This window comes from Pygocentrus nattereri, chromosome 4 (genome assembly GCF_015220715.1).
Source record: "Pygocentrus nattereri isolate fPygNat1 chromosome 4, fPygNat1.pri, whole genome shotgun sequence".
NCBI lineage: Eukaryota > Metazoa > Chordata > Actinopteri > Characiformes > Serrasalmidae > Pygocentrus > Pygocentrus nattereri.
The window spans coordinates 50,268,963-50,278,997 of NC_051214.1; the positions used below are offsets into that span (position 1 = coordinate 50,268,963).

At 42.2% G+C, this 10,035-nt stretch overlaps 1 protein-coding gene across 1 annotated transcript; it reads left to right on the plus strand.

Annotated features, from left to right (window-relative positions):
- The first annotated feature begins 50 nt into the window (after positions 1–50).
- Positions 51–7,261, plus strand: LOC108417426 (alpha-1-antitrypsin homolog). The gene is made up of 5 exons (XM_037537692.1): positions 51–119; positions 1,019–1,693; positions 1,793–2,063; positions 6,680–6,827; positions 6,965–7,261. Exons 2-5 carry the CDS (start codon positions 1,027–1,029, stop codon positions 7,151–7,153), a joined length of 1,275 nt encoding a protein of 424 aa, XP_037393589.1. The 5' UTR covers positions 51–119; positions 1,019–1,026; the 3' UTR covers positions 7,154–7,261.
- The last annotated feature ends 2,774 nt before the right edge of the window (positions 7,262–10,035 follow it).

The window sequence follows — 10,035 nt, forward strand, 5'->3', positions numbered from 1 at the left end:
AGTGGGGGAGTAGGGTGGGGGTGGATGTTGGGGCATTGGGGTTTAGAATGGGTTAATATTTAAAGGATTTCAATTAGTTTCTCCACTTCAGTCGATGTCGTGCTGAGAGTTCCTTGCATGTAAGTAGCCTTATTTCACTAAACAATAACAACAAACATATAAAATATATTACATTAAACTTACATTATATTAACAGCACTTTACATTTTCCATAGCATGTAAATAGGTACTTGAGATGTTAAGGCCAGTGTTAGATCTGGATATTTTAATTTGACCTTAATCTTTTGAACTCAGTGGCACAGAAAAGAATGTTAAGACTTTGAACCAAATGAATCAAATATGAAACAACAAAAATATAAAGCATAGCATATCATCACTGTCCATAAAAATCAAAAACCTTTCATTTTCATTTTATTTTTCTGTATCATTTAATCTGCATTCCTTTGTATTGGTCAAGCAGAAATAGTAAATTTCTATAGTAAATAAATAGTAAAATAGTGAATAAAATTACTTGAAATTATACAATTACACTTTACATTTTAAAAGCATGCTTCTCTTCTCCTGTAAAGCTAACATTTTGAGAAAAAAAAAGTTTTTATTGAATATTTCTTAATCACTGCTGTGAACACTGAGATGAACTTTGTTTAGAAAACAAAGTTATCACGTTCTTGATTTTTGTAATGTAATTCAATTGAACTTTGCTATTATAATACATATATTTAAGAGCGTGCATTACAAGCTAAAGCATATTTTACTAGTGCCAATGTGGAAAACTTGAACATCACCTTACTGGCTAGTCCTTCTGCCCCAACCTGATTACTGCAATGCTGTTCTCACTCATAGCATTTTTACCTTCATCTAAAGTGATGATAGTATTGTTATTGTTATTTTTATGGAATCATACAGGCAAAGAAGTTTACATTGCATTGTAGTCTGTAAAGATGCATCTGGTACCAAAATACAGCCTCAACCTGCTCTATTGTTCAAATACAGTATAAGTGTGTTTCTCTCTGTCCAGGAGATAAAATGTGTGGAAAGATCTCTTTCTGCCTCCTGGTTTCCCTCCTGCTGATGGTGTCCTTGGCGGCCCCACATGATCATGAGGACCATTCAGCAGATCACGACAAACATCTCCACCATGGCAAGGATGAACCTCACCCCAGCCACGATGGAGATGACGACTTGTCCCGCAGACTCGCCCCTCACAATGCTGACTTTACCTTCTCCCTCTACAAGAAGCTGGCCGCCCATCCAGAATACCAAGGCAAGAACATCTTCTTCTCTCCACTGAGCATCTCCATGGCTCTGTCCATGCTGGCCCTGGGAGCCAAAGGTGAAACCCACTCACAGATCTTCAGCACCCTGGGCTACAGCCCTCTCACTCCTGATCAGGTCAATGAAGGTTATGAGCACCTTCTTCACATGCTGAGCCACAGCCAGGACACCATGCTGCTGGAGGCAGGAAGTGCTGTAGCCGTCCGAGAAGGCTTCAAACCTCTAGACAAGTTTCTAAAGGATGCTCAGCATTACTACCAAGGAGAGGCCTTCAGTGTGGACTTCTCCAAACCTGAAGTCGCTGTGCAAGAAGTCAACAAGTACATCGCCAAGAAGACCAAAGATATGATCACTGACATGGTCAAGGAACTGGACCCAGACACTGTGATGATGCTCATCAACTTTATATATTTCAGAGGTACAGTAGATACCTAAACATTCCATCAGAAATCAATGTCCTTCTCAATTATATCATGTTTTACTATAAGATAACATGCCTTGAATTCTGCCCTCTTAGGTAAATGGAAAAAGCCTTTTAACATAAAATACACTAAAAAAGCCGAGTTCCATGTGGATGAGAACACCACAGTGACGGTGGACATGATGAATAAAGAAAGCTATTACGAGCATTACAGGGACTGGAAGAATTTCACTTCGATCATCATGGTCCCCTACAAAGGCAACACTTCCATGATGATTGTTCTACCTGATGAGGGAAAAATGCAGGAGCTGGAGAAGAACATCAACAAGGAACACCTCGAGTACTGGCATGACAAATTACATGGAAGGTAACCTCAGTCACCAGCCTTTTAATTTCAGTAAGAACGTTACAAAGAAACTTCCTACAAGTAACATTCATTTCCTATTTTATTTCTTGTCAATTTATTGCTTATATATTTGAAGGAAATCATGTTATCGTTGTTTATTGGAAAATTGTATTGGGTATGACATGCTGGAAGCAAGAGTAAATTTGTTTTGTTTACATTAGAATCCATGAATTCATTTACTGAAAAAAAAAGCACAATGGAAATATTCATATCAAAATAAATAATACAAAAGATCAAAGGCCCCCAGTCCGGCTCTCAGGGCTGTATCCTTCTCCAGCAATGAAGAGACTCAGAACTCAGACTTCCTCCCCACTTGTGGCAGAACACCTCACAGCTTGCAGGGTCCATTCTTATGCTATTGGGAACAAGCTGCAGCTTCTACACTTCCACAGCTGCTTTCTGTTTCCTCCGTTAACCAACACACCATAAACATGTGAGGGTGCTGCTTGTGTGTGTTGGAGCCCCAACTCTCTGCTGTGGGATGTGTTCTGTCATGGGATGTGTTCCCCTGCCCTCTCTGTGCTGCTTTGTCTTCTACCATCCTCTGCCAGGTTCAGTCTTTTCCACCATTTGTCTTTGAGTTTGGGGAAACTCCATTCCTCTCCAGACCGCATGGGGGTACGATCCCACTTCTAACACCAGTGTGGCATCAGCATAACACAAAATGTGGAAACGGCAGCATTAAACTTTGATTGAATGGTAGCAAAAGAGCAATTGACTGGTTTGTTTTCAGCAGTATGTTTTATTTAGCATGTTTATTTGTTCACTTTTTTGGGTACTTATATAAGAGAGACAATAAAAAACAAATATTTTTATGGATAAAGATGTAACATAGTTTTTTAACAACCATCATAGGAGATTATTATCAGGCCAACAGGCTTTTCCAGTAATATTCAGGCTTTATGTTAGGCTTCAACAGGTTCTCAACAGGTTCACTAAAAACCAAGCTAAGCAGTAAATATACAGTGCGCATGGGCGTGTGTGCATGCTGCCTGTTACAGTAGCTCTCATTTTTGTTTTTTCATTTTTCTTCTTAACTTTTATTTATCTTTTTAATAGATTGTTTATATGGTCTGTTTTTTTCGCCGTGAAAGTGCTTTTTTCACTCTCCTGGTGCACTGCTGCACAGCAACATGGCTGCTTTGTTTACACCTGGGATCAACTGATCGCACTGAAGCCGGTCGGCATGGCGACCAGGACAATGAACATCCCTGAAGAGCTTTGTAGACGGACACACAGGGGATGGGGAATAAACCAACGCACGGGGAAAGTGAGGGGGAGATGGCGGAGGCTTATGGAGAAGAGGGGATATAAGCCGCGTCTCCCCTCCGTCGTCATGGGCAACGTGAGGTTGCTGGCTAAGATGGACGAGCTGACAGCACTGGCCAGGAGTCAGAGGGAGTACCGGGAGTGTAGTTTAATGTGCTTTTCAGATAAATGGCTACACCAGGTTATCTTGGACGACAACATTTCCATCGATGGCTTCCAGACTGTTCAGGCTGGCCAGGGAACGTACCTGTTGCCCGGACATTGAGCTGTTGGCTGTTAGACTCAGGGCCATTTTATTTGCCACCCAAGTACTCACATGCTATTATCGTGACTGTTTACATCCTCCCCTCTGCCATCCTGACATCAGCGTGTGACCTCATTTATTCAACTATAGCGCATCTCCAAACGCAACAGCCGAGTGCCTTTATTCCCATATCAGGCGACTTTAACCACGTCAATATGGCTAAGGCACTACCAAACTTCACTCAGTATGTGGACTGTCCCACCAGAGAGGAAAGAACACGGGACCTGCTGTATGCTACTGTTAAGGACACAACAAGTTTTGGGTAACAAATGACATTAAGGCTCTCCTCAACAAGAAGAAGAGGGCCTTCAGAGCTGGAGACAGGGTGGAGGTGAGAACGATCCAAAGGGAACTGAAGACAGTGATCACGGTGGCGAAGGACAAATATAGGAGAAAGCTGGAGTGGAAACTCCTGCAGAACAACATGAGGAAGGTCTGGAAAGGAATGAGGACCATCACCAGCTTCAGGTCCAGCAACAACAGAGGAGTAGCAGACAGCGTAGACGGGGCCAACAAGCTAAATCTGTTCTTTAACAGATTTGACACTGCAGGCTCTTGGGGGCAGTCATGGGCTGGAGGTTAGGGAACCAGCCTCATGACTGGAAGGTCACTGGTTCAATCCCCAGAGCTGACAGCACATGACTGAGACACCTAACTCCCAACTGCTCCCCGGGTGCTGCGGATTGGGGTGCCTGTGCCTGTGCCTGTGCCTGTGCCTGTGCCTGTGCCTGTGCCTGTGCCTGTGCCTGTGCCTGTGCCTGGGTATGCGTGAGTGTATGTTGTGTTTCACTTCATGAATGGGTTAAATGCGAAGGTGAAATTTCTCCATTGTGGGATTAATAAGGGTCTCTTAATCTGTCCTCCCCCATCTTGACTCCTCTGCTGCCGGTCCTTAGCAGCCTATTCCACTCCCACTCCCGATAGCCTGCCCCCTCCTGTGATGGGCCATCTCCCACCTACACCCTTCTCCCCAACTGTCACCTCTACAGTGAGTATCACTGCTGACCAGGTGAGAAGACAACTGAAGAGACTCCACACAAACAAGGCTACTGATGGGGTCCCCAGGGTGCTTAAAGCCTAAGCTTTGTGGAGGACTGCAACATGTCTTCAACATCTGAGTCTCCAGAGGGTCAGTATGATGTGGAAGATGTCCTGCATTGTTCCTGTTCCAAAGACGCTGCAACCCAGTGACACCAAGGACTACAGGCCAGTGGCACTGACATCTCATGTCATGAAGACCATGGACAGGGTCGTGTTGGATCAGCTCCAATCCATAGTCTAGCCTTTTATGGAGCTCCTCCAGTTTGCCTATCAGCCCCGCCTGGGAGTTGAAGACGCCATCATCTACCTGCTCAACCGAGTCTACGCTCACCTGGATAAGCCAGCCAGCTCTGTAAGGGTCATGTTTTTTGACTTCTCCAGCGCATTTAACACCGTCTGGCCTGGTCTTCTGGGTGATAAGCTCACAGTGATGCAGGTAGATGCCCCCCTTGTGTCCTGGATTGTTGACTACCTAACAGGCAGACCACAGTATGTACACCTGCAGCACTGTGTGTCGGACAGAGTGGTCAGCAACACTGGAGTTCCACAAGGTACTGTCCTCTCTCCCTTCCTCTTCACCCTCTACACCACGGACTTCAGCTACTGCACAGAGACTTGCCACCTTCAGAAGTTTTCTGATGACTCTGCAATAGTTGGATGTATCAGCAGGGGTGAAGAGGATGAGTTCAGGGCAACAGTGAAGGACTTTGTCGCATGGTGTGCTCAATGTGACAAAGACAAAGGAACTGGTGGTGGACCTGAGGACTGGACTGGGCTAAGAACACTGACACCCTCTACATGGCTCCCACCCACTCTACGACACGGTGATGAGACACAGGAGCTCATTCAGTGCAAGACTCACTCTACCGAAATGACCGCAGAGCACCACAGGAGGTCATTCTTACCTGTGGCCATCAAACTCTATAACTCCTCCCTCAGTGTGTGATTCACAGTGTGGATCATCTGCACAAAACTCAATACCAAACTGTTCATATGTGTAATAATAATAATAATAATTGTGTGCAATAATTCAGAGGGACAATAATTGAACTGCTTTGTATTAGATGTTTAATATTTATCATCACGGTCACCGCCACTTTACTATATTCATAAGTACTTAAATCTTGTGTACATATTGCAAATTTCTCTTTGTTTTAAATTATTAAAGTGTTTATTCTTTTACATAAATGGTTGCAACTGTAACAACTGCAATTGCCCTCTGGGATCAATAAAGGATTCTGATTCTGATCATATAACATTACAAATCTTGTACAGTCACTTCTGAGAGTTGGCAATATTGCAGCAGCAGTAAAGGCGTAATTAAAGGCTGCCTACTAAGAGAAATTTTGAAGGGTTGAAATCCAAGTATTTCATGAGCCATTGATTTTATTCAATAGCTTTGCTTCAAGCCATCTGTAGCCAGTTAAGAGACATCTGCTTTTCACTATACATGATGCAAAAATAGTCTCTGTGTTGGCTTTTAATTCTAGTAGAGAACCTGAGCCTTCATTATTTATCACATAACAGTTTTACCTGGGGGATTCTAACCACTCAAAACCTCTCCCAAAAATCTCTTCATAAGGAGCTTTTGTTTTATGCCATAAGGAGTTCTTTGCCATTAGAGGGGACCGAATGGGAAGAGACTTGAGAAGCACTTGAGTTTTTAATGTAATGTAATTATTAGAGTAGCATCTTAACAAACACATTGTTTTAATAAAACCATGCTAAGAACATGCAGGTTCTAAGCTCCAGTGCCCCCACCACCACTTCCCAGTAAGTAGTGCAGGGAGCCAGACAGCCATTCAGGAGTAGATCATTTGTAAGTCAAGATTAAAATAAATCCTGTCATTTTCAAATTCTAACCTTTAGATTACTTGTCTAGTTGCCAAGAATCCCAAAATGATGGTTCTGTGATAAAGTGACTTTTAAGAAGTTTGAAATATTCTTCTGTTCTGCTGTGCAGTTATGTGGAACTCTTCCTGCCCAAGTTCTCCATCTCTGCCTCCTTTTCACTCGCGGACACTCTGGAGGAAATGGGAATAGTCAGTGCGTTCTCAGACAGTGCAGACTTCTCCGGGATCAGTGAGGAGACCAACCTGAAGGCTTCCAAGGTAGAGGAATCTAAAGATGTTCATCATAAGCTTGTAGGCAAACTTAATGCAGCCTAGATGAAGGTACAGTGCATTTGTGACATGCATTGCAGATCTACAGATCCTTCACCTCACACAGATTCATGACTTCCCTACAGGTCCTCCATCAGGCCGTCCTCAAAGTTGATGAGAAGGGCACAGAAGCTGCTGCTGCCACCACCATAGAGATGGTACCTTATTCAATCCCTCCCACCGTGAACCTCAACAGACCCTTCCTGGTCTTCATTGTGGAGGAGAGCACCAGGAGCATCCTCTTCATGGGCAAGATAACCAATCCCACTGCATAGAGGCAGCCAAGTCCCACCCACACCAGCAGACCTAGATGACTGTTGAAATGCTATTGAAACACTTTCATTTCAACAAACAGAATCAAATAAAGTCAAACTGGCTGTGTATGAAGTTGTACTTGAATAATACTTTCTGAAAAATGAAAGAATAGAACAGCCTAGAAATGATTAATGATTAATAATTGACACGTCAAGATTATTTAAGGCTTTGTTCTAGAAACCACAACTGCCTGCTGTTACTGTTTATTTTCTCTAAGTGTGTTCAGGTTTGTGCTTCACTATCATGATCTTGTACGTGCTACAGTAATGTATATGTACGATTTAGCTCCACTCTTAAAAGTTCCTCCCTTTAGACCTCCACTTGAGTAAAAGTACTAAAGTATTTCCCTTCAAATGTACTTAAGTATAAAGTAAAAGTACTAAAAGAGTAATTCTGGCTCTGATGTCCTGTTATCATTTTTATGACCAGACTGGCTTCATGAACTCATTTCAGGTGAAAGTCCTCCAGCGTCTCTCTTGGTAAACCAGTCTTTTAATAGAACGTCATTAATTAGTGACGCTGACGTCTATTAAAATGATCAGAAGCACAAAACACCGAAGGTAAACAGTTTCCATCAGGGAGAACCGAGTGGCTCTGAAATCACTTTTTACACACAAGCAAAGTTTTAGTTTCAGATTTATTTACAACTTAGTTCCAAGTTTAAGTTGAATAAAAACTGGCTTTAAACTCAGGATCACAGATGAGCTCCTTTACTATGTTGATCTGTAGGCGTCTGTTCATAAACATAAACCAGCCCAAACTCATTTACTATAAAATGAAATGGTGTTTGTAGAAATTCAGAAAAAAGCAAAAGTTAAAGAAAAGTGAAGAGTCAGTCTCATAAAAAGTCAAAGTCAGATGAAAAACCAAACTCCAGCCGCAGGTTCGGCTGGAAGGAGAGAAAAGGCGTCTTTATTAGTTCCAATGTGACAAAATGACCCTCAAAAGCCAAAATGTGCAGACACTACACACACATTACATCTTATACCCAAAGATGAGCGACCTTATCACCCCTCCCGGGGGTGAGATCATCGCTACACCTATTTTTGATACATCCTGAAATCACCTTGGATACCAGTAGAACTGTTTTTTCTAGCCTTCTTATGAACCCATCCATCCATCCATCCATCCATCTATTTTCTAAGCCGCTTCTCCGTCAGGGTCGCGGGGGGGTGCTGGAGCCTATCCCAGCAGTCTTCGGGCGGAAGGCAGGAAACACCCTGGACAGGTCGCCAGTCCATCGCAGGTTCTTATGAACCCTTATTTCTTATTTCTTGTTTTCTGCCTTGTTTTGTCAGGCCTCCCTGTCCTCCCTGTGTCCGTGGTTTGTAACACTTTCCTATTAATTTGGTTCAAAGACCGGTTCTTACCAACCCTTATCAGCTAGGCTTCCCATTCCCAGCTAACTTCTACTGTAAAGGCAGTGTTTCTCACTCTTTCTGACCCTTTCTGCTTTGTGTCCAGAGTAGAGTTCATGCTATCCCATATATGGAAATATCGGGCCTGCTTTTTCCGGTCCCTGTCTGCCTGCCTCAGTTAAATGCTTATAGGCCTGTCTGTCTCAGTTTAGTGTTTATAACTCTATTTTTAATCTTTTCCAACCTAATGATTGTTACAAAACTTTTATTAAATAGGGTTCAAGGATATTTTCTTCACACCCCCCCCCAACAACATCCAGCTTTGCATGTAAAGCAATCAATTACACACACGTCCGGGTACATTCAAGCATTTATAAAGATTATTGAGCTCCAAACTGTTAAAGTTGCATCAGGTCACAGACTGTATTTCATAGGAGCCCAGTTAGTGCTGTACCTACGGTAACCTGCAGTTACTGGTATAAGAAGAACAGAGTTCAGGGAGGAGCACACAGTGTTGAGGAGCCCTGTGGTTGATGTTTTATTACCACTCGCCTAGGAAATATGGTTCTTGGGTAAAGACATTGCTTCTATATAAAACCATGAACACACAGAACACTGCATCCTAAAATTGTTCTTTACATTGTGTTGTATATGGTTCTGTAGTTATATAGTATACAAGCTTGACCTCATATAGACAGACCATTTTCAAAAAGGTTCTATATGCCATATGCTTATTTCTATAAATAAATAAATAAACAAGCACTGATGGTGTCTCCATTGGATATTCCAAAGTATTCCAAAAGTATTCCAAGTATTCTCCTAAAAATTTAAGGAGTAACCATATTATGAATTCTACCTATACAAAATGTAACTTAGAATGACTACAGATACTTCATTTCTCATTTCTGAATTCCATCAAAGAAATCAAAAGTCCACAAATTAGCATAATGCAGGAATAGAAGTGGAGAACAAGAGTGATATGATAATGACATTAGATCTCACAGCCTGGTTATACAGCATGGCATTACAAATCCAACGTTATCCAGCAGTGTATGATCATTGTGGTCTGTAAATACATATCAACTCTAACATATCAGAGCAGGGAAATACATCGCCTTCCAGGCACTAGGAATAACATGCCTGGTAATAATGCAGAATGACTCACCAATGACTTTCACTGCTCAAACAGACAAGAGCCATGACAATCTTTCATCTGGGCAAACTTGTCAAAAACATATCTCTCAAAATCCACCAAGCCATGGAATGAATTCAAACGATAGCACAGCAAGCAAGCAGAAATGTTTTTCTCTTGAACCTCATTTTGTCCTTTCCACACTGAATGATGTTAAAATCCTCTGGCTGGTGTCGTGCCAAACATTTAATCTCTAATTTCTGCTCTAATAGTACCGAATGTAACTTTTATTATGTTTTTTTGACTTGACTCATTATATTGCCTTGCATCATAAACGACATTACTAAACATG

Bases quoted from the DNA above. Each gene is read 5' to 3' on its own strand.
- LOC108417426 (XM_037537692.1), top strand. From the start codon at position 1,027: ATGTGTGGAAAGATCTCTTTCTGCCTCCTGGTTTCCCTCCTGCTGATG. The intron at 1,694-1,792 runs GTACAGTAGATA...CTGCCCTCTTAG, and splicing joins CAACTTTATATATTTCAGAG to GTAAATGGAAAAAGCCTTTT. The intron at 2,064-6,679 runs GTAACCTCAGTC...TCTGCTGTGCAG, and splicing joins CATGACAAATTACATGGAAG to TTATGTGGAACTCTTCCTGC.